General features: G+C 46.7%; 1 protein-coding gene across 2 annotated transcripts in view; it reads right to left on the bottom strand.

Moving 5' to 3' along the window:
* The window catches only part of SART3 (spliceosome associated factor 3, U4/U6 recycling protein), a 39417-nt gene extending 15086 nt beyond the window's left edge, over positions 1-24331 (bottom strand). Inside the window, exons 1-7 of one of the 2 annotated variants that reach the window (XM_027956662.2) lie at positions 23999-24331; positions 13250-13376; positions 12037-12141; positions 9788-9972; positions 8447-8552; positions 7108-7232; positions 207-362 (exon numbers count right to left, since the gene is read on the bottom strand). In XM_027956662.2, the coding sequence (XP_027812463.2) occupies positions 207-362; positions 7108-7232; positions 8447-8552; positions 9788-9972; positions 12037-12141; positions 13250-13376; positions 23999-24310 (1116 nt within the window). In that variant the 5' untranslated portion in view covers positions 24311-24331. The remainder of the gene's footprint in view (positions 1-206; positions 363-7107; positions 7233-8446; positions 8553-9787; positions 9973-12036; positions 12142-13249; positions 13377-23998) is intronic. The other variant, XM_027956663.2, reaches the window with a different exon arrangement.
* Positions 24332-24774: the final 443 nt, after the last annotated feature.

Raw genomic sequence — 24774 nt, 5'->3', positions numbered from 1 at the left:
AATCTGTTATAAAGTCCTTGATAGTAAGACTATGCCAACTTTTTTTCACAGTTAGTGATCAGTTTACAATGCAACACGAGAAGACTTCCTTAGTGGATCAAGCAGAGAGGGGCAGTACATCGCCAACTCCTGGCACTCTTTCTGATTTAAAGTAGAACCTAAATTGGTAAAAATAAAGTGAGATTAGAACAGGTAGGTTATCTTACTAGGTACTGACTGTAACGGATCCATAAGTCTGGAACAAGGCAGTTCTCAACCAGGGCGCGCTCAAAGATCAGCTGAATGCGGGCGGGGTCGCCAATTTTCATCTCAAAATCGATGTACGCTTGATACTCGGCCAGCCTGGGCGCTTCAGCTTGCAGCTGGGGCAAAGGAGAATGGCAGTGAAGTTGCAATGGGCTACGTGTCACTGTTGGAGAGCACACACATGTCCACAGTAAACCATGGCGAGAATGGCCACAACAAGATAAGGACCCCACCAATCCCCACTCTCAGAACCTCTGCACACCGGATCTGCAAGTCTGACAGACAGAATGTGAGTCCAAAGTACCACCTCATGGCAAGAGTTACAGATGCTCCATAATTCCTTTTCTAAGTCTACTCCTAGATCACAGAGAACTAAAACCACCCATCAACCAGGAATTGCATGAAAGAGAAATACCTGGCCAATGACCACTGCTAGCCCTCTTCCGAAACAGATACGGCTTTCTTGGCCTACTGAGTGGGGTGAACGCAACCACACCAGAGTGGCTTGGCGCCCTGCGTCGCTTCATGCCTGTCATTCCAAGTATCAGCTCCTGCCAGAGCGCAGGCACACGTAGGAGACGGAAGAGGCTATGTATGGCCACTGTGCACTGGCCCAGAGACAGCCAGCCAGAAGTCTCGTTAGACAAAATCCTCTTGTTCAGTTCATTCTCTCCTCAGCCACTCCCTGCTGATGGTCAAAACAAAATTCAACTGGCCCAGGGTTTCATGAATGAGGCTTTGTGAAGTACAGTGGTGTTGTGTTAGTCGCTCACTTATGGCCAACTCTTTGCAAACTCCATGGACTACAGCCTACCAGGCTCCTCTGTCCATGGAATTCTCCAGGCAAGAATCCTAAAATAGGTTGCCATTCTCCTTCTCTGACCCAGGGAACAAACCCAGGTCTCCTGCATTGCAGGAAGATTCTTTACCATCTAAGCCACCAGAGAAGCCCTCTGTGAAATACACTTAAATGCCAATTATTCACATGTGAAAAAGAGAGTGCTCATGCGGGCCAGCTCTGATCTTAAAAAGATGATACTGGAGAGGCTCAGTTTCTACTAAATAATGCTAAAAATCAGTTACCCAGACAAACTGTGCCACTGAAAATGGCAGAAAGTACTAGATTGAATATTGAAAAAAAAAAAAATTCTTGCAAATCAACCAACTGGGAAAGAAACAAGAAATATCACAAACAAAATCTAAATGAAGGTGGTTAAGCTAAGGGAAGGCTAAGCTTTTGCCAGTTTAAGAGATAATATTAAGAATTTGATCTTTACAACAATCCCAGGAGGCAGTTATCATTTCAATCCCATCGGACATTTGAGGAAACCAAGTCACAGGAGTAAAGTTCTAGCCCAGAGCTAAAAGCTGTGTTCTTACTCACCAGCCCATTAAAGATACCAAAAGCAGAGGCAAGAAGTTCAACAAACCTTAAGCAGGATAAATACAAAGAAACCCACACACCTGGCCCTACTGTAACCAAACTGCCGGACATCAAACCAAACCAAAGACGTCTTGGGACTTCACTGGTGGTTCAGTGGTTAGGACACTGCTCTTCAAACGCGGGGAAAGAGGGTTTGATCCCTGCTCAGGGAACTAGAATCCTATATGTGCAGCCAAAAAATAGAGAAATAAAACAAAAACAAACAAAAGACAATGACATCTTAAAACTGGCCAGGGTACAAACAAGAATTTCCTTTCAAGAAGCATAAGTTCTTTAAGAGAGTTGACTTCTCAGCAGCACAACAGAAGCCAGAAAGACATATTTAACTGCTCAGAGAACAGAACTGTCAGCCTAGAATTCTATATCCTGAGAAATTAACTCTCAAGGAGAACAAAGACCTCTTAAAAAAAAACAGAAAATGTTACAAATAAATATCCAAGCACACGACACTAAAGGGTGGACTTGAAGCAAAGGAAAAGTGACTCCAAGTGAAAGATCTAGGGTGTGGTGAGAGGAAGCCGAGAAAGCCGGAAATGTGTGCAGCAAGCGCGACCACACAGGTGCTGCAAAATGCAGCATTAACAGTGACCTGCGGGCCAACTGAAAGGCAAGAAACTCGAGAAAACAAAAGCAGAAGTCTGAGGAGTGGTGAATGAAATAAAAAATATTCTAAGGCCAAGAAAAGGGAATAAAGGCCATTTATAACTAATACCATGTGTGTATTACTGTCAACACAGAAAATTCCCCCAAATCTATACATTACCAGTATTAATAAGGACTGAACAAGTTTGATTAAAATACCACTAAAAATTACATTTTATATACCAGGAACAAACAGCTAGAACAGAAAATCTTTCAAAAGATATTGCTTACAACAGTATTAAAAACACTTAGAAATACATCTAAAAATGTGTTCAAGGCACTGGATAAATTTATAACACCTCAAAGAAAGATAAGACCTCAACAGCAGAGGCCTATACCATGTTCATGAACTAACACCAAGAAAAGATGTCCTTTTCATCACAGGGGACTGGGATGCAAAAGTAAGATGTCAAGAGACACCTGGAATAACAGGCAAATTTGGCCTTGAAGTACAAAATGAAGCAGGGTAAAGGTTAACCCAGTTTTGAAAAGAGAATGCACCGGTCATAGAAAACACAGTCTTCCAACAACACAAGAGATGACTCTGCACATGAAATTCACCAGATGGTCAATACCCAAATCAGGTTGATTACATTTGCAGCTGAAGATGGAGAAGCTCCATACAGTCAGCAAAAATAAGACCTGGAGCTGACTGTGGCTCAGACCATGAGCTCCTTATTGCCAAATTCAGACTTAAATTGAAGAAAGCAGGAAAAACCAGTAGGCCGTTTAGGGATAACCTAAATCAAACCTCTATACACAGGAAGTGACAAATAGGTTCAAGGGATCAGATTTGATGGACAGAGTGCCTGAAGAACTATGGACAGAGGTTTGTAAAATTGTACAGGAGGCAGTGATCAAAACCATCCCCAAGAAAAAGAAAGGCAAAATGGTTCTCTGAAGAGGTCTTACAAATAGCAGAAAAAAGAAGAGAGCAAAAGGCAAAGGAGAAAAGAAAAGATAAATCCATCTGAATGCAGCGTTCCAAAGAACAGCAAGGAGAGAAGAAAGCCTTTCTAAGTGAACAATGCAAAGAGAGTAAACAAGACAGACTAGCGATCTCTTCAAGAAAATCAGATACCAAAGGAACATTTCATGCAAAGATGGGCACAATAAAAAATGGTATGGACCGGACAGAAGCAGAAGATACTAAGAGGCTGCAAGAACTGTACAAAAAGGTCTTAATGACCCAGATAACCACAATGCTACGATCACTCACCTAGAGCCAGATATCCTAGAGTGTGAAATCAAGTGGCCTTAGGAAGTATTACTACAAACAAAGCTAGTGGAGGTGATGGAATTCCAGCTGAGCTACTTAAACTCCTAAAAGATGATGCTGTTAAAGTGCCGCACTCAATATGCCCAACAAATTTGGAAAACTCAGCAGTGGCCACAGGACTGGAAAAGGTCAGTTTTCATTTCAATCCCAAAGAGAGCAATGCCATAGAACGTTCAAACTACCACACAACTGCACTCACTTCACATGCTAGCAAGGTAATGCTAAAAATCCTTCAAGCTAGGTTTCAACAGAACGTGAACCGAGAACTTTCAGATGTTCAAGCTGGATTTAGAAAAGGCAGAGAAGCCAGAGATCAAATTGCCAACATCCGCTGGATCATAGAAAAAACAAGAGAATTCCAGAAAAACATCTATTTCTGTTTTGATGACTATGCTAAAGCCTTTGACTGTGTGAACCACAACAAACTGCAGAAAATTCTTCAAGAGATGGGGCTACCAGACTACCTTACCTCCCTCCTGAGAAACCTGGATGCACATCAAGAAGCAACAGTCAGAATCAGACATAGAACAACAAACCGGTTCAAAATTGGGAAAGGAGTACATCAAGGTTGTATACTGTCACCTTGTTTATTTAATGTATATGCAGAGTACATCATGCAGAATGCTGGCCTGGAGAAATCGCAAGCTGGAATCAAGACTGCTGGGAGAAATATCAGTAATCTCAGATATACAGATAACACCACCCTACCAGCAGAAAGTTAAGAGGGACTAAAGAGCCTTAATGAAGGTGAAAAGGAGAGTGAAAAAGCTGGCTTAAAACTCAACATTCAAAAAACTAAGATCATGGCATCCAGCCCCATCACTTCATGGCAAATAGATGGAGAAACAATGATAACAGTGACAGACTTTATTTTCTTGGGCTCCAAAATCACTGAAGATGGTGACTACAGCCATGAAATTAAGAAGCTTCCTCCTTGAAAGAAAAGCTATGACAAACCTAGACAGCATATTAAAAAGCAAAGATATCACTTTGCTGACAAAGGTCCTTATAGTCAAAGCTATGGTTTTTCCAATAGCTATACACAGATGTGCTAGTTGGGCCAGAAAGAAGGCTGAGCACCAAAGAATTGACGCTTCCAAACTGTGGTGCTGGAGAACACTCTTGAGAGTCCCTTGGACAGCAAGGAGATCAAAGCGGTCTATCCTAAAAAAAAATCAACCTTGAATATTCAATGGAAGGACTGATGCTGAAGCTCCAATACTCTGGCCACCTGATGCGGACAGCCAACTCATTGGAAAGAATCCTGATGCTGGGAAAGACTGAAGGCGGGAGAAGCAGGCGACGGAGGATGAGATGGTTGGATGGCACCATCAACTCAATGGACATTAAGTCTACACAAGCCCCAGGGGATAGTGAAGGACAGGGAGGCCTGGCATGCTGCAGTCCACGGGGTCACAAAGAACCAGACACGACTGAGCGACTGAATAGCAACAACAGACCATGTCCACAGACTGGAAGATTTGATGTTTAAAAAATGCAAATTCTTCAACAATTCACCTACAGATTCAATGCAATTCCCATCAAAATTCAAAGGAGTCCCCTGGCAGTCCAATGGTTAGGACTCTATGCCCTCACTGCCAAGGGTCCGAGTTCCATCCCTGGTCAGGGAACTAAGATCCTACGTGCCGCACAGTGTGGCCAAATAAAAAAAATAGTAACGATAATATTATTAAGTAGAACTTGAAAAATTGATTCTCATTCTGAACGGAAGCATTAACAGCTAAAGAAAGCCAAGGCCCTCTAGGAGAGGAACGGCATGAATGGGACTCATGCTACTGAAGATCAAAACTTAATTATAAAACCATCGCATCATTGCAACAGTGTAACATAAACCAGCGGGGTGGAGCAAAGAGCCCAGAAATGGACCCACACAGAAATGGACAGCTAATCCCTGACAGGCATGGGGCAACACATGAGTGAGGGCCGGGGAGAATTACCAAAGTCAGCAATGAACAACTGTTTCTCCACAAAAAAAACGAAGTTAGCCCACACCTCAGACCATGCCCAAAGATCCATTCCAGATGAAAGCTGAGAAACAAACAGCAAAACTATAAATTTTCAGGAGAAAAACAAGAGCTAAGTCGATTAGTGACCCCAGAGTACGGAGAGAACTCTTATTCACAAATTCTAAGAGAAAGAACGATAAATCCAATTACATTACAATCAAGACCTGTTCACTGGGCTTCCCTGGTGGCTCCGCGGTAAAGAATCTGCCTGCCAGCGTGGGAGGTGTGGGCTGGATCCCTGATCCGGAAAGATCCCACACGCCCAGGAGCCACTAAACCTGTGAGACACCACCACTGAGCCTGCGCTCCCGAGCCCGGGAGCCACGTGCCCTAGAGCCCATGCTCCACAACGAGAGAAGCCACCGCAATGAGGGGCCCGCGCACCGCAACTCGAGAAGCCCCTGCAGCGAGACAGACCCGGCGCAGCCAAACTAAGTAACATCACTGAAGAACAACTAGTCATCAAAACATGCCACTGCGGGGGGGATGGCAACAACAGGCCACCGCCTTGGGAGGAAGAAATCGCAATACATGCAACCGAAAGTATGCATGAAGACCCAGGACGCCCAGATGCCAGCTAGAAAAAATCTGACAAACCGAAAGAAAACTGAGTCAAAGACTTGAACAGCTACTTCAAAGATTTTTTTAAAAAAGGAAATCTGAGGTGTGAAAAGACGCTCAACTTCATTAGTAATGAAAGAGAAATGCAAATTAAAACTGTACTTTCAAATCCATGAGACTGGCTAAAATGTCAACATCCCAGCTGGCAGGGCAATGAGAACGCTAAGATATTGCCGGCAGAAGCAGCGGCTACAGCCTGGAAACAGTTCAGCTCTGCCTCAGGACCCAGCACTTCCTTCCATTGTGACATAGGTGCCTCAACAATCGCTACATATGTGCCTAAAGAGACTCTTTTTCACGTGTACCAAGAGATACGTCTGAGAATCATCAGAACAATTCTCCTCCTCCTAGCAAAACACTGGATACAACCCAACTACCTATGAAAGGGATAGTTTATACACAGACAACCTTACAGTAAACAAATGGACTGTAACTATACTTATCAACGTCAAACTCAAAGACATCTTGAATGAAAAGAAAATATACAGCCTGATTCCATTATACAGAAGCTCAAAAACAAGCAAAACTGAACTACACATTAAGGATACGTCCATAGGGCATGAAACTAAGGGGATGATGGTCACAAGTCAGGAAAGTGGCTGCCTCTCCGGAGAGGGAGGAGGAAGCAGCCGGAGAGGGCACAGAGGAGACTCCTGAGGGACCGGCAATGCGCTGCTTCTTAACCTGGCGGTGGGCACATGGACGCTCAACTCTCATCAGGATGGAAACTGAATGTACACATTCATCCACTCTACACATTCCATGACAAAGATACTGTTTCACTCGCAACTGTTGATGTAGGGAGCAGCTGGGAGAGAGACATTTAACGCAGAAGGGGCCATACTCACCAGGGCTTCCTCATAGGGCTTGTATTTCTCCAGCTGCTGCAGTGCTTTGTTGTAACTCTGAATTACTGACTCTGGAATGGGGTCTTCAGACCATTCCTCATACTCTGCAAACGTTGCTTCCATATCTATTGAGAGATGGAGTCAGCCCTGTGGGTCTGGCCGTTGGGTTTTATCATCTCAAACACAGAGTAAACTCTGAGACAGGTGCCCCGGGCCCCTCCCGCATCTCTGGCCATGGGCTCTTACTGACTGAACCCTGACCTCTTCTGCTGAGCCCTGTATTGGCCCCAGACTCTGTCTTGAAGCCCCATCCTGGGCAGCCCTACCAGCTAATCCAACCATCAGTAAATGGAACTAACAGCAAGGCTAGAACCACACGTACGTACTGCTTCCTATGTTCTAATACTTCACATCCATCACCTCACTCAAGCCTCACAATTCTGCAAGGGAGGTTCTACAGTGACTCCCAAGCTGCGGTTGAGGAAACACAAGCAGAGGGTCAGGTCACCCGGCCACAGTCAGTGGCAGAGCGAGGCTCTGAACCCAGGCAGTCTTCTGCCTCAAGTTCACGCTCACTCACCATGCTGCACTATCTCACACTGGTATGTGAGGTGAAATGTACAAGCCAGCTCCACTCTGGACTTTTCTGCTTGTCACCCAAGGATTCAACTGAAGAGCCACTTTATAATTTGTCAAATCAAACCCAAATAAACCAGGGAAGTAAAAAGAGAAGTAACACCTGGGTTTAAGTAAAGTCTCTCAGAGGTTCCCAAGGTGTGCAGTGCATAACCGCACCCAGGGAACACACAAGACGGTGGCCTCGAACCCTTCCCACGCTTGGGAAAGTCCTCCCAGTGCTTCTTGCATTCAAAAAAAGGAGGTCTGGCTTGCCAAATTACGTTCATACAACAAAGAATCTTTCCCAACCCCCAAAAAATTCGGACAGAGCTACTCCAATCAACTGTGCTCATGAACCAAATCACCTCCAAAGCCCACCCTGTAATGGAGGTTTCTTCTGAAGGGAAAATGCTTATGACAGAACTCTTATTCCCCCAGAAAATACAGGGGGTCAGCTTCCCTAGTCCTTTCAGAGACCCTGTCTCTGCCCACCCACGCACCACATCTTAACATAGGAAACTGGGAGTCCCACCTCTAACCCTCACAACTCTCCTGAGCGTTAACAATCCAAGATACATTTTTACCCACTGTTGCCTTGTCAACAGTGACATTGTCCAAAAAGAAAACAAACGCCAGCCACGTCTGCCTCATGAGATGCTGGGAAAGGCCTAATCATGACACGCCCCAAAGCGCCGACTGCTGACAGGGCAGTTTCTCTTACCGTAGAGTGGGATCGCCAGCTGTCGCCGGAAGAGACTGTGGACTTTCTCCAGCTGTGAATCAAAGGTTTGTTCCCAGTCAGAAGGGGAAAGGAAGCCAGCCATGGGCTAAAGAAGCAAACCCGTAGTAAATAACAAACTTTGGTTTTGCCTACTTCAAAAATTATTTTAGCACATTTTTAGCTCACACTAAAAAAAATTCATAGGACCCCTTACACATGAAGTGTTATGCCAAAGTATTAGGCTCAAATGTCAATGTTATCTCTACCAAGTGACGGTGATGGGGAGAGCAAGAAGGAATCTAAGCAATGGACCCAAAAGACTATCATGAGATAGGACAGAGGCATCTCAAGCATCAAAGGCTCGTGGCTTGCTTCAGGCTGGTTTTTAGGGCTGTCTGCAGCTCTCAAGGGAAGAGTCAGGAAGGACTCCTGGAGGAGCTGGCACTGGAGACACGTCTGCAGGCTGTCCAGAACTAAAGAGGCAGAAACAGACTCTCCAGTGAATGAACAGCATGAATCAAAGCGCAGAGGCAGCCACTGCAGGAACACTGAGGGGAGCGCGGGACCCGAGTCCACATGGGGTCACGACTGACACGTGTCAGCCGGTGGCCCTGCCCCGCGCCTCAGTGAGGGTGGGGGGCAGGCACCACCGCACGTTCTTCAACAGGGACTCCGTCCAGAAGGGCCTGGGCGCTCGTAATCATGACGATCTAAGTGATACAGGGCTCCACTGAGCACCAACAACAGTGTGGTCACACACATCGTGGGGGAGACACCAGGGAGCGGACTCTAAAACCCTATAAATCATAGTCTAGTCTAAAAAAAACGCAATCATGGTGAGGTCAAACCTCACAGTTACTATGGGACACTCTCTGTATGTACAGTGTACAAGGACGACCAAGTCACCCTTCAAAATTATATATATATTAACAAGTAATTTAAATTAACATATTTATATTTTAATATAAATTATATTTTATATTACATTAGTAGCTAACATCTGTATATATTAATATAATCAATATTTATATATTATACTAATATAATTTGAATTTCATATTAATACATAATTTGGGGGAGGTGACTTGGTTATCCTTGTACATTCACCTGGAACCATAACTAAAACAGCAGTATTTTTTAAACACTACAAAAAAGCTTGTAGGGAATCTGCTTTTTAGTCAAGGAAGACATCCCTACTACTCCACAAAGATACTTGATTTTATTTACTTTACTGCCCGCCCACTAAGGGATGGGCAAAGACCGTTTTGTTAACTGTGTTCTTCCAAGACCACTAACGAAGACTGGTAAGCGGCTGATAGAAGGCAAGCACTGGGCACTCACCCGGGCAGCTTCCGCGATGGCACTTTCAAACTCCCGGTACGCCTCCCAGATGGCAAGTCCCTTGGTCATGTGTAACCCAACGGACGAGAGGGCCCTTTCAAACACAGAGCGGACTTTCTCGAGGCCACCCTTCTGACCAATCCCACCAACTGAGTACTGGCCGTACTCTAGCCAAATGTTAGGACCTAAAAACGAGAGGTATATTCAGGATAGGAAATGCCCGAATGTAAAAACTTTTGTTCTGAAGCAAACAGAAGAAATGAGCCCACTGAAAAAGTGCTCATTCGTGGAGAAAGAGCACAGCATCACTGACAGGCATCGCAGGTCACCAGGTTACCTACGTCTACCCGACGCGCCTACGAAGCCTCATCAGTGAGACCTGACTGTGTAAACAGCACACACCAGGCGGTAATATGTAATCTTACGACCGGTTATCAAGCGGATTTATTAAAACTGAAGGAGCCCTTAACAGATTTCAATGAAAATAGTTAGAAATCTGAGTGAATTTTCAGAAAGACTGCAAAGCCTAGACTGTTCCAACTTTTAAATCTTGATTCATCTTTAAGCCTTCTGATTGAAATGAAAAAAAAAAAAAAAAGTACCAATCCTGTTACCAAAGATTTTAAATCTCTAAAATACAACAAAGAGACCTGGCTGCCTTGTTTCTTTCCCTCTTTAATAAACTTTCTATATGCTCACTCCTGCAGCTTTAAAACTAATGAATTAAACTCTTGATAAATGCATTGTTTTTTACCAAACACATTTTGCCTATTAAGTCACTTTTCAGAAATCTGGAAATAATTTGATGCTTATACACTAATCTTCGAAAATAAAAATTCTAAAAAGATGAAGCTAACGTGAGAATTCCTGCATGTTTTCCTGAGGCTTGCTTTTTCAATGAAATAAATCTATTTCAAAGAACTTAGCTAAAGTTTGTTAGCGGCTCTGTTTTCACTCACCAGTACAGAGCTGCCACATGGGCTGTGAAATACAAAATTAACTAGCTCTCTGAGGCAGAATGCTCCTTCAGTGAGGGTTAGTCAGGTTTACAGGGGGCTCTACACTTCTCACAAGGGGAAATGCCCACACGGGGAGTGAGGAATATTAGACAGGGAAAAGGGATATTTAATTAACAATGGGGACTTTTTTAAAAAACATTTTATCCACAACATTGTCTGATACAGTCCTCAGTGTCTGCAGAGAAAATATTTTAGAGACTTGATATACTTATATCAAACTGGATTTAAAGAGAGATAAAGCGTTCACACTTCACTTTCACTGAAGTGAAAGGCCAGCAGACCAGGCAGATCTCCGTGGTGATGGAAGATTCTGTAGCTCGAGACAGTGGTGAAATAAAATATCACAAAACTATATGCAGACATTGTACGTACCAAGGGCCGTTGCCTTGAGTTTGTCCTACAGTCATGGGGCTTTCCTGGTGGCTCAGTGGAAAAGAACCTGCCTAGAGCGCAGGAGATGCAGGTTCGATACCTGGGTTGGGAAGATCCCCTGGAGGTAGGCATAACAACCCACTCTAGTACTCTTGACTGGAGAATCCCATCAACAGAGGAGCCTGGTGGGCTACCGTCCATAGGGTCGCAAAGGGTGGGACACGACTGAAGCGACTGAGCACGCATATACTACAGTCGTAAGATACTGGCGGAGACTGGATCAAGAAATGACACAAGACCTCTCTGTACCATCTTCGCAAACTCCTATAAATCCATAATAATTTCAATTTTTTTTAAGTTTTTTAGTATGAGCTGGCTGGATGGCATCACTGACTCGATGGACGTGAATCTGAGTGAACTCCGGGAGTTGCTGATGGACAGGGAGGCCTGGCATGCTGCAATCCATGAGGTCACAAAGAGTCAGACACGACTGAACGACTGAACTGAACTGAGTATGGGGGAAAACAAGCATCCTGTCCAAAGCGTCTAAAATTCCATTCAATATGTAAAAGGTAGCCTTTAGTCACCTGGAAATAGCAGCTAAGTTCTCCCTGGAGATAAATGCTGGGGGAGAGTCTATTCACCTCCTCCCTTCAACTGTTTCTTCCACGCGCATTGTGAAACCAAGAGCCTCAACTGAAAACCACAGAGAGTGACGATAATACCCGCACTCCAGTCTTCCCCACTGCTGGTCGAAGGACGTTCCCGGGGGCAGCGCCTCACGGTGTGGCCCGGCGGCCGAGAGGGACGCGAGGGGAGCCTGCCAGACCCGCCTGGGCCGGCCCGCAGGGGACTCACAGATATAATCCTTCACCGCTCTCTCGAAGAGGTCGTACACGTGCTCCCGGTCCAGGCCGTCCATGGCCATGCTGGTCTCGTCGTGCAGCCACTCCAGCCAGAGCTCTGCAAGACACCCGCGCCCCGCGTCACCGCCCGTCCCGCGGCCCTCGCTCCGAAGGCGGGCAGAGCGGGCGCCGCACCCCCAGGCGTCAGCACACACAGGCTTCGTCTGCCTCATCCACCCTGGCCCAGTTCAGAGAAATTCAATTCTTACAGCCTGCACTAAGCACACACGAGGCTGACGCTTCCAAGAAAGATCAAGTCGCTGGAGTCATACTATCCCTCCAGCTACGGGGCGTTTCATTTTCTGCAAAGTACTTACACACTTTCTCTTTCAGTATCTATCAAAATCCTGTGAGGCAGGCCACAGTGACACTAGTAACAGTGGCATCTATCCAAGCATTTACGACACGCCAAGCACGTGTTAAGCAAGGCACACAGAATGCCTCGTAAGCAGAAACTACTGTTATCCCCGTCGTACTGCTGGGGAAACTGAGTCTTAGAACGCTTATATAATGCACTTAACGTCACACAGCTAGAAAGACATCTGAAAGGCAATCGGATTTCAGCTTCTACACTCCACAGTCATGCTTTGTGGGAGGGAAAGGGGGATAGAGCTGGATCTAGAATCTGTGTTACCTCACTTGTCCCTAAAAGATCAATTACGTATACGCATAGAGATTTAACTACAGAGGTGCTTGGCGTAATCACATTTCAAATAAGCAACTTAAGTAGAAATAACTTAAATGCCCAATTACTGTGGACCAAATAAGGTATGAAACATTTAAATTTAAAAGTGCTTATGAAAGTTTAACTATACTACAGTTACAATTATCTGTTTCTGAGAGAACAGATTAAATACATAAATACCAGAATGGGAAACAGAAAGGGAACGGGGAAATTTTAATGACATAGAAATATTTTATCGTAACATTACGAGAAAGAAATCAAGATTTGAAATGTGACTCAGTGCTGCATGACCACAACTATGTGTAGCAAAACCCTAGAAGATGAGAAACGAAAAGTCGCTGCCTTTGGATGGATTTTCTTCTTTCCACTACACTTATCTATTCTGAACTTTTTATGAGGAGCATGCCCCACTTTCAGCACGGGAAGAAAGACCCGTCAACTCTCTGCGCTTGTGAGAGCAGCCCGGCTGCGGAGGCACCACCTTCGGTCAGAGGGAAGATCTCGCTCATCTTCTGGCGCGCCGCCCTCACTCTGGTCAGCTCCCCTTCCAGCCGCAGCAGCCGGATCAGGTCCACGTGGCAGTTGTAGTCGTAGACGTTGATAGACAGCTGGAAGGAAAAGGGACACAGGTGGAAACTTAGAATGCGATCATCAAAACAGCTCAGCTTCTGTCACCACTGGCGAAAGCGCACGCCTGCTACGAGCACAAGATATGTGTTTTCTGGAAGAGTCACAGAAGCAGCGAGGCAACATTTCCCTCAGGAAGATGGAGAAAAATACACAAGAGACTTTCTGTTTCTTCTGAGCACACCACTCGGCGAGTGTGACCTCACTTCCCTGACCAGGGGTTGAACCTGGGGCCCTGGCAGAGTCCTAACCACTGGACCGCCAGGGAATTCTGAGAGACATTTTAAAATAAATGGAACACTCCTTCAAATCTGTTACAGGTCTTGTCGGAACACACTTGGTTCTCCCAGAAACACAGGAAACAGCCTAATGAAACAAACACAGAGTGACCTGAGGCAAATCACTCACTTTTCTAAGCTTCCCTTCTCTCATCTGTAAAGTAGGATACACCACCAGAGGGTGAGAATTCTGAAAGGTAACTCAGTATCACACTGTAGCGCATGCCAGCGACATGTATGAAGAGCTCTTTTCTTTTACTGACAAACAAATGAAAACCCCACCAGGAGAAACAAGAATGGGGACAGACTGGTACCAGACGAAGGTGAGTGACAGGCACAAAAAGATTTATTTTATAGGTACAAAAAGATTTATTTCAAACTTTCCAAACTAAAAGTTTAATAAACTAAGATCACTGCTTCCAAAGATACTGGACATCTGAAACAAAGGGAAACTAAAAGCACCTGTCACTAGCAGGCTTTTACTCTTAAACAGCTAGAGGAACCTCTTCAAAGAGAAGGAGAATGATAAGAGAAACCTTGGAGCATCAGCAAGAAAGAGCAGAACCACAGGTAAGCACAACAAACGACCCTTCTCTTCCTGACTCTCCTAAACTGTGTGTGATAACTGAAATACTTTAAGACTATCTGATACCCGAAACGACGACACTAGAAAGGAAAAATGGTAGAGACCTAAATGGGAGGAATATTTCAACACTTTACTCAGGGATAAAACACAGATACCATGTAAATCAAATACACTGAAATACTCAAAGCAACTACTAAGAAACTATACAGAGCAAGACTCTAAAAACTGGTATGAGTAACCAAGCTGGAATCCAAAGAATGTCCAGGTAACCCATACAAAGGCAAGAAGAGAGAACGCTGAGAGCAAGAAACACAGGAAACAAAAGAGAATAAAATGTCAGGCTTCAGACCTAACATATCGGCAACTGCCTTTAAAGGACCTGGTCTAAACATGCTAGTTCAAAGGCAGAGAATAGCAGAGTGAATAAAAACACAACCTACCTGAATGCTGATTACCAGAAACTCACTTCAGATTCAAATGAAAGGATGGGGGCTTCCCTGGTGGCTCAGTGGTGAAGTCCGCCTGCCAGTGCCGGAGACGCAAGGTTGAGCCCTGATCCGGGGAGATCCCACCCGCTGCACAGCAAGCCTGCTGCTCAGCCTCTGCTCTAGAGCCCGGGCAGCCACACAACCAAGTGCTCCTGCCGCAATTACTGAAACCCACGCGCCCTAGGGCCTGAGTCCACAACAAGAGAACCCGCCGCAATGAGAGGCCCACACGCCACAAGTAGAGAGCAGCCTCCACTCACCACCAGGAGAGAAAAGCCTGCAGGGCAACAAAGACCCAGCACAGCCAAACATAAATAAGCAAATAAAATTATACAAGGCAGAAGCATGGGGAAAGATCTAGCATGCAACCAACAAAAAGAAGCAGAGGTGGCTACACTAATATCACATAAAACAAACTTCAGCGCAAAGAAAATGATCAGAGATAAAACAGGACATTACGTAATGATAAAAGGATCAACCCACCAGGAAGACAAAACAATCCCAAACGTGCAGGCACCAAACAACAGAATCTCAAAACAGAGGAAGCAAAAACTGATACAGCTAAAAGAAGAAACAGACACACCCACAGTTACACTGGGAATTTCAAAGCCCCCACTCAGAAACTAAAAGAACTGTCAGATTATCAGCAAGGATATAAAAGAACTCAACAACACCATTAACCAGCATGATCTAATTGCTATATAAAGAACACCCTCCCAACAGTAACAGAGTAACACAGTCTTCTCCAGGCCCAAGGACATTCACTGGGACCATGTCCTGGGCCGTAAAACAAACCTCAACAAATTTTAAGAACATTGAATCACAGAGAGTATGTTTTCTGGTAAGAAGAGAAGCAAACTGGAAATCAGTTACTGTAGGAATCAATCTCTCTAAACACGTGGAAATTAAGCAGTTCAGTTCAGTTCAGTCGCTCAGTCGTGTCCGACTCTTTGCGACCCCATGAATCACAGCACGCCAGGCCTCCCTGTCCATCACCATCTCCCGGAGTTCACTCAGACTCATGTCCATCGAGTCCGTGATGCCATCCAGCCATCTCATCCTCTGTCGTCCCCTTCTCCTCCTGCCCCCAAACCCTCCCAGCATCAGAGTCTTTTCCAATGAGTCAACTCTTCACATGAGGTGGCCAAAGTACTGGAGTCTCAGCTTCAGCATCATTCCTTCCAAAGAAATCCCAGGGCTGATCTCCTTCAGAATGGACTGGTTGGATCTCCTTGCAGTCCAAGGGACTCTCAAGACTCTTCTCCAACACCACAGTTCAAAAGCATCCATTCTTCGGCACTCAGCCTTCTTCACAGTCCAACTCTCACATCCATACATGATCACAGGAAAAACCATAGCCCTGACTAGACGGACCTTAGTCGGCAAAGTAATGTCTCTGCTTTTGAATACGCTATCTAGGTTGGTCAAAACTTTTCTTCCAAGGAGTAAGCGTCTTTTAATTTCATGGCTGCAGTCACCACCTGCAGTGATTTTGGAGCCCAAAAAAATAAAGTCTGACACCGTTTCCACTGTTTCCCCATCTATTTCCCATGAGGTGATGGGACCGGATGCCATAATCTTCGTTTTCTGAATGTTGACCTTTAGGCCAACTTTTTCGCTCTCCTCTTTCACTTTCATCAAGAGGCTTTTTAGCTCTTCACTTTCTGCCATAAGGGTGGTGTCATCTGCATATCTGAGGTGATTGATATTTCTCCCAGCAATCTTGATTCCAGCTTGTGTTTCTTCCAGTCTGGCGTTTCTCATGATGTAATCTGCATAGAAGTTAAATAAGCTGGGTGACAATATACAGCCTTGACGTACTCCTTTTCCTATTTGGAACCAGTCTGTTGTTCCATGTCCAGGTCTAACTGTTGCTTCCTGACCTGCACACAGATTTCTCAAGAGGCAGGTCAGGTGGTCTGGTATTCCCATCTCTTTCAGAATTTTCCACAGTTTCTTGTGATCCACACAGTCAAAGCCTTTGGCATAGTCAATAAAGCAGAAATAGATGTTTTTCTGGAACTCTCTTGCTTTTCCATGATCCAGCGGATGTTGGCAATTTGATCTCTGGTTCCTCTGGTTTTCTAAAACCAGCTTGAACATCAGGAAGTTCACGGTTCACGTATTGCTGAAGCCTGGCTTGGAGAATTTTGAGCATTACTTTACTAGCATGTGAGATGAGTGCAATTGTGCGGCAGTTTGAGCATTCTTTGGCATTGCCTTTCTTTGGAACTGGAATGAAAACTGACCTTTTCCAGTCCTGTGGCCACTGCTAACTTGTCCAAATTTGCTGGCATATTGAGTGCAGCACTTTCACAGCATCATCTTTCAGGATTTGAAACAGCTCAACTAGAATTCCATCACCTCCACTAGCTTTGTTCATAGTGATGCTTTCTAAGGCCCACTTGACTTCACATTCCAAGATGTCTGGTTCTAGATTAGTGATCACATCATCATGATTATCTGGGTTGTGAAGATCTTTTTTGTACAGTTCTTCCGTGTATTCTTGACACTTCTTCTTAATATCTTCTGCTTCTGTTAGGTCCATACCATTTCTGTCCTTTATCGAGCCCATCTTTGCATGAAATGTTCCCTTGGTATCTCTAATTTTCTTGAAGAGATCTCTAGTCTTTCCCATTCTGTTGTTTTCCTCTATTTCTTTGCATTGATCGCTAAAGAAGGCTTTCTTATCTCTTCTTGCTATTCTTTTTTTGGCCACATCCTGCAGCACGTGGGATCCTAGTTCCCGACCAGGGATTGAACTCGCAAACCCAGCACTGGAAGGCAGAATCTTGACCACTGGACCGCCGGGAAGTCCCAAGCAATACACTTCTAAATAATCTATCGATCAAGGAGGAAATCTCAAAGAAAACTTAAAATACATAGAACTGAATGAAAATGAAAGCACAGCAAATCAAAATAAGCAGACTGCAGCGAGCACCACGTGGAGAGGAAAACTTACAGAGCTACAGTCAATGTACAGAAAGAAGCACACACCATGACTGCGTAGGAGTCATTCCAGGTGCACAAGGCAAGTTCACTCTGTAAAAACTAAATCACTGGATTCCACTGTATCACAAAGAAAGAAGCAAAATCCATGGTATTGATTAATACAGAAAACAAGCAGTAACAATAAACACTTTCAACTGTTTGCTCTGTAAGAGACTGTGCTCACGCGTGCTCAGCTCCTAGTCACGTCCGACTCTTTCAGCCCCACAGACTGTACAGCCCGCCAGGCTCCTCTGTCCCTCGGGTTTGCTAGGCAAGAATTGTGTCTCCCGCTCTGGCAGACAGACTCTTTACCACTGCACCACCTAGAAAGCCTCGTAAAAGACTGTTAGGAGGCTGCAAAGACAAGCTATAGGCCGGGGGTGAAAATGTATAAACAAGTATCTGGCGAAGTTAACATCTAGAAGACGTAACTCCAAACGAGTTAGAAAACAAACAATCCAAACAAAAACTGGCAAAAGACATGAACCAGACATGCACATCCGAAGAGGACACAGATGGCCAGCGAGTGCAGTGGACAGTGGTCACCATCACGAGCTATAAGGAGTACAAACTGCCACCGCAATGAGCTATCGCTGCACACCTGTCAGAAGGCCGCAAGGGGACTTCCCTGGGGGTCCAGTGGTCAAAACCCACCTGCCAACGCAGGGGACACAGGCGGGAGCCCCGGCCCAGGAAGATCCCACGTGCCGCGGGACAACTGGGCCCGCCTGCCACCCCACTGAAGCCTGCACGCCTAGAGCCCGAGCTCTTCCAGCGAGGCCACCACAAGGAGCCCACACACCACGGCTAGAGGGTGGCCCCCACCCGCCGCAACTAGAGAAAGCAAAGATCCCAGCACGGCCAAGACTACATTTTTTGAAAGAAAGGAAAAAAAAAAAAGAAAAGAAAACCAAGAATGGCCAGAAGGGAAAATGGGGGCGCCACCAAATGCTTGAGAAGAGGTTAAAAAAACCAGTTCCCTTTAAAATTCAACATACAACCACTGCACCACCCAACAAGTGCACCCCTGGGCATTTTTCCAGAGCAATAAAACCTAGGTTCATACAACACCTGTATAGGACTGTGCGTAACGGCTGTACTCCCAACCACCACATCCGGAAAGAAGGCAGAGGTCCCTCAGTGGGTGAGTGGGTAAACGAGCCGTGGAACACCCACGCTGTGGAAAACTACTCAGTCATGAAAGGAACAAGCTAATATACACACACAACTCAGACGAATCCAGCTCCTCCCCAAAGGTTACATACTATATATTCCACTTATGTAATATTCTTGAAATAATAAAACGATAGGAGTAGGGATCAGCTTAGTGGGCGTCCGAGGTCAGGCTGCGGCTCCATCTGGGTTGCAGGAGGGGCCTGAGGTGGCAGAGCCCATCCGTGTAATGACTCTGGCAACGTTAATACGAGGGCTGGGAAACTGCACTCCAGAGTACCGCTGGGGGAACCTGGATAAAGGGCACACAGGATCTGTCTGTATTATTTCTTGGAACTGCAAGGAAACCTACAATTACCTCAAAACGAAGTTTCACTTTTTAAAAAAGCTTTCAAATGAGTTAGGGTATGAGGTTACATTAGGTCTATACACCAAAGGACTTCTTGATGGTCCAGCGGCAAAGACTCTGCACTCCCAATACAGGGGGCTCAGGCGTGATCCCTGGTCAGGGAACTAGATCCCACATGCCTCAACTAAGACCCAGAGCAGCCAGATAAATAATTTTAAAAAAAAGTCTAGGGACTTCCCTGGTGGTTCAGTGGTTAAGAATCTGCCTGCCCATGCAGGGGACACAGGTTTGATCCCTGGTCCAGGAAGGTCCCACACACGGAGGGGCAGCTACACCCATGCACCACAACTGCTGAGCCCACGATCTGCAAAAAGCCACCGCACTAAGGCCATGCACCCCAACCAGAGGAGTTCCCGCAACTAGAGAGGACCCGCTCACAGCAATGAAGACCCAGCACAGCCAAGTGAGTCGTGTTTTTTTAAGTCTACACACTGAGACTGGTTAGTACCTACTCTTCCAACATCTGCCACAACATTTCAGCAATAAATATTTCCCTCTCCAGAGATGACAGATGAATGATAATTCATTCAACTAACACTGCCATCTGACAATGCACTCTTAGTAATCTAGACACTAGCTACTGCATTAAACTGCACATAAGAGGATCTGTCTCAGCAGATAATGAGTTAGACCGTGGAACAGACACAGGACAAACTGACCAACAGAACACGAGAGTGCCCAGAAACAGACCCCCGCACACAGAAAGGGACATCACAGAGGGACACTGGGGTAGCCACCGAAACAAATTCATGACCCATGACCATGAGCCCAGTTTGAACAATACTGACTCTTACACAGCTTCAAGAGTGGCAGTTTATCAGTAACAATGTTCATTGTAGCTAGTCTGTATTAGGGGAAAAACTGCAGGCAACTCAAACGCCACAACAACTGATAAGCTGTGTGCTACTCACACCCTGGGGTACTGAATACACAGCAGTCAAAATGGATAACTCGAAGGAACATGGCGGAACCTCAGAAACACTTCTGAGCGGAGAGCACTCCCAGATTACATACTGCAGGATACGCTTTTGTAAAAGCTCAAAAACAAACAAAAGTATCTGCTCAGGGCTGCAAACTTAGTGGATAAAATTATACATTTTAGAAGAGAAGGAAGCAGAAGTCCATGAGGTTCAAGAAAGCAGTCACCTGGGTTTGGGGCTGTGGGGCAGCGGTGAGCATCGAAGCAGGGCCGTTGGAACGGGAGAAACCATCTGGACAGGCAGCACCAGTGACGAAGCCCCCACTCTGAGAGTGAGCGGCAGAGCAAGGGTGTGCATCTCTTTACCACCCTTCACAATTTACAGACGTGAACTGCTCTGTATACACCGAATTACACGTAAATAGGGACTTGGTGGCTAAGACTCCTGGCTCCCAGTGCAGGGGGCCCAGGTTCAATCCCTGGTCAGGAACTGGACCTCACATGCGGGAACTAAAACAAAAGATCCCACGGATCCGGTGTGCTGCAACTAAGACCCGGCACAAGCAAACAGATAAACTACGTGCAAACAGATAATAAAGAACCAATAACACAGAAGCCCACGACCCAGAATTTTTTAAAAATCTTTAAGCAACCGCCTCCTGCTCATGATTGATAAAACTTGACAGGCTGAACCGGCCCCATGATTACGTGATGGGCTGAAAAAGGTCAGAATCCGGTCAGGACACAAGTGTTCTAACGCCCACCAGTTGTTTCCCTACCTGTCCTGGAAGGCACTAAAGTGCACCTCTGGATCTCAAGTGGGCTCCCGTGACACAGCGATGTCTCAAAATCAACATTCAAGTGCGTCAACAAGTAACAACAGTGAAAGAAGAGAAGATGGTGGGAGGCGCAGGCATGGCTCCCCAGGTCACCCCAGCACTCCCACTCCCCCGGGTCTCTATGTGTTCCCTGAGCACGAAGCGGCGGCGAGTCCTGGGAGCAGCATCTACGCAAGCCCTCCTGTGACCACCACAGGGAGGTAAGGACTGAAATGTACAAAACCCACTGAAGACATGACTCTAGGATGGTTTTCGGTCTACATTTCTGATTTTCAGGCCCAAATGATGAAGACACTGTGTATAGAGAGGCACTCTTTAATACACAAGGACATGCATCGCAGAGGCCGTCCAGAGAGTTCAACCAGAGCTGACAAACGCGCACACGTGCCGATCTAGTCCGGTCTCAGAACATCGCCACGGACAAAGGACGCTTCAGGGAAAGAGGCGGCCTAGCCATCGTGCAAGTGCTCTGCAACAGGTTTCCTCTCGCCCTGACAGCACGACCTGCACGGAGAGGTGACAGAGGCGCCTGGTGGGACCACACTCGGCCCAATCACGGGAAGGGACCACGAGGTGCCGCTCCTAGTTTCAGCCACGACCACACACACAGCGGGACATCTCCGCTTCTGTTATCTGGACAGATTTCACAGCTGACTGTGAGCTTTCATAAAAACACTTGGGGTCAGAAGTGGAATTCAAACACGACAAGGCCGAGCACTTCGCGGGCCTCTCTGGAAGTTACTGACCATCACACTCCACCAGGAGAGTCGTTACAGCAAGAACTAGAGGCCGGGATTAAGAGGACATGGGAGGGAGTTTTGGGAAAACTGGAAAAGTCCATTTCTGGACCCCAGGAAGAAGATAAAGCCAAAGGCTCTTCAGTTCACCATCACCTGCCGGATCCCATCCTGTGCGGTGGCCTGAGGTAGGGTTGGCAAGTACACACCACCAGTGGCCAGGACACCTCTGCCCAGACCCGTCCTCCACTTTAGTAAGCAAAATACCCTCACTGAGGGTTTAATCGCTCTGCTTCCGAGCCTCCCCTTCCCCTCAACAGGTAATTCTATTTCCCCAACTAAGCAAGATAAGGGCTCACTGAAAGGCCAAAGGCCAGAGAGACAGACTGCCACCAGGACAGGGTCACAGGCGGCCTGCCACCTGACATTACACTGCAACTGCCAAATGAGTAAGAGAATGAATGGACTGCGGCAGGCTTGTTTATAGAAGGCAGGAAGGGTAACCACCGGCCTACCCCTGGCTGGTTCAGACGGGATGACAAATGAGACAGATATACCGAAAGAAGATACAACTATTTCACAACTTAGCAGGAACGTCACCACCAGAGAGGACATTATAAGGAATCTCACACCCAGCCAAGTTAACTGAGAAACCCAGGCTACCAACCCCACATCACTAACTGATTTCACACCCACTGTGGCATTCGGTCTACAGACAACCTGGAAAAGTTCAAATGCCCTTAGGCCTGACTCTGACCAAAACACTTCATCAGTCCTTTTGAGACTCTGTGTCCTCGTCCGTAAAATGAGATGGGAGCTCCATCTCTTCCCCTCCAAGACTACTCCACTCTCTCCCCTCCCTGTCCTGAGACCCACCATGTGGACCACATCCATGGGGTCTCTGGGTCTCGGGGTTCCAGCAGGATTTGCCCAACAGGCCATGTGGAAGCGAGGCACTGAAGTAGGTCAGGGTACTTCTTGCCCACCCTCCTTCCTGATGGGAAACGGGGGCTACCTCCCTGGAACAAACATCTCAACTCCTCTCAGGGATCCTCTCCACAAACTATCTAGAAAACCAGTCACTCCATCACCTCTACAGGACTAAAGTGGACACCTAAAGGTCCTGCTACTACTAGCCCTGGGAAACCAAACCTTTGCTCCTGACTTCCCTGCCCCAGACTCAACAGTCTCTCCATTGCTGTGCTGTGCCCAGTCTTGTCCGACTCTTTGTGACCCCACGGACAGTAGTCTGGCGGGCTCCTCTGTCCATGGGATTGCTCAGCCAAGAATCCTGGAGTGGGTTGCCATTTCCTTCTCCAGAGGATCCTCCTGACCCAAGGATTGGATCCATCTCTCCTGCACTGTCAGGCGGATTCTTCACCACTGAGCCACCTGGGAGGCCCAGTCTCTTTATGGACCTTTATTCCAAACTCTCCTAACTTGAATGTGCCACCTACTTCCTGCTGGGATCCTAGATTACATAGGAGACACCAACACCTGTACCTTCTAAAGTTACAGATTAGAAATCACATAGCTACTATTGCCAGGCCCCGAGCCCTGATTACCGTTAGGACAATTCTCTGGGCGGGAACCGTTTGTCCCAGTTTACAGAGTGGAGGATGAGAGACGTTATAATATTGGCCCCAGCACACACGGGTGTGGAAGAGCTAGAACTGGGGCCTTAGCCTCCAGACGCTATTCCGTTTCTATTATCACCGTCACGGTCACTATTTTCCCTACCACGCCAGAGCTCCTTATCTTCGTCATTCCTACAAGCAAACTACTCTTCTTGGAGGAAAATAATCTTATTTCTAGGCCTGGACACAGTTGACCCGTATGGCTAAGAGCGGGAGTTGCGGAGTCGATTCAAAGTTCAAAGCCTGACTCGCCACTTGCACTAAGTGTAATGGTGACAAGAGAATTCCCTCCACCGGGAGCCTCAGGGTCCTCCCACAAAACGGGAAATACAGCAATTCCCTCGCCGGGTTCTGGCGAGGGTTCAATAGGATAACACTTGCGAAGCACCTGGCGAGCAGTAAGCGCTCCGAGGACCGGAGACGCGCTGGGACACTGCGATTTGGAGGCTTTGGCGCTTTATATTACTTCCGAGGACCACGGAGGTGGGCCGGGGCCTGGGAACCCGAGGGAGAGAGCCCGCCGCCGCCGCCCACGCCCGCGCCCACCTGCTCCTCCAGCCGCTCTATCTCCAGCTGATTCTTCTCCTCTTCGTCGTACCCCCACTCGTACTCCCCAGGGGAGCTCTCGGCTGAGGAAGCCATGGCGTACTCCTCATCTCCATCGCTCTCACTCACGCCTTCCTCCTGCTGGTCCCACTCTGGCCCCATGGTCTTGTACGTCGCGGCGGCCACGGCCCGCGATAACACCTTCCTCCTCGCCCGAGCCGCCTTAGCCTCATCCTCCTCTCCTTCGGCCTCGGGCCCGGCCTTGGGCTCAGCCTCCGCTTCAGAAGCCGATGCTGCGGCCGCCGTCGCCATCTTGGACTTCCAGAGACTCCCGGGTCCTCACTTGGCCGCCAAAGACCCGCAGTAGTTGGAGCTGCCCGCGGCGCGCGCCTGGTCAAAATCCCGCCCGTCTGCCACCTGAAGAGAAACTATGCGCCTCGGATGACATGGAAATCTCGAAATACACGAGATTCATGTTATTTTATATACTTTCAGTAGCTCTTGTTCGAATAAAAAAGCTCACCAACAGGGCATGCGTTTCGGCACAACGTCGGACAGCAGTTGGGTCCTTAGGCAGGAAGTGGAAGCCATAGAGGCAGCCACTGAGTGAGCGTGATGGTTGTAGTTAAGGGTTTGGCGCCATCTTGAGAAGGTCAAAAATGATTCTTGGAATAAATATCTTACCACCTAGTCTGACCTGGCGCGTGAGTCAGTCTCCCCAGCAACTGAGCCTCAAACGCGCAAAAAAGTCTTAAGTCCTCAGGGAAGGATCGATT

The sequence above is a fragment of the Ovis aries genome, chromosome 17 (assembly GCF_016772045.2).
Source record: "Ovis aries strain OAR_USU_Benz2616 breed Rambouillet chromosome 17, ARS-UI_Ramb_v3.0, whole genome shotgun sequence".
Classification (NCBI taxonomy): Eukaryota; Metazoa; Chordata; class Mammalia; order Artiodactyla; family Bovidae; genus Ovis; species Ovis aries.
Note: the sequence above shows the minus strand (reverse complement) of the source record. Positions and strands in the feature narration are given on the sequence as shown.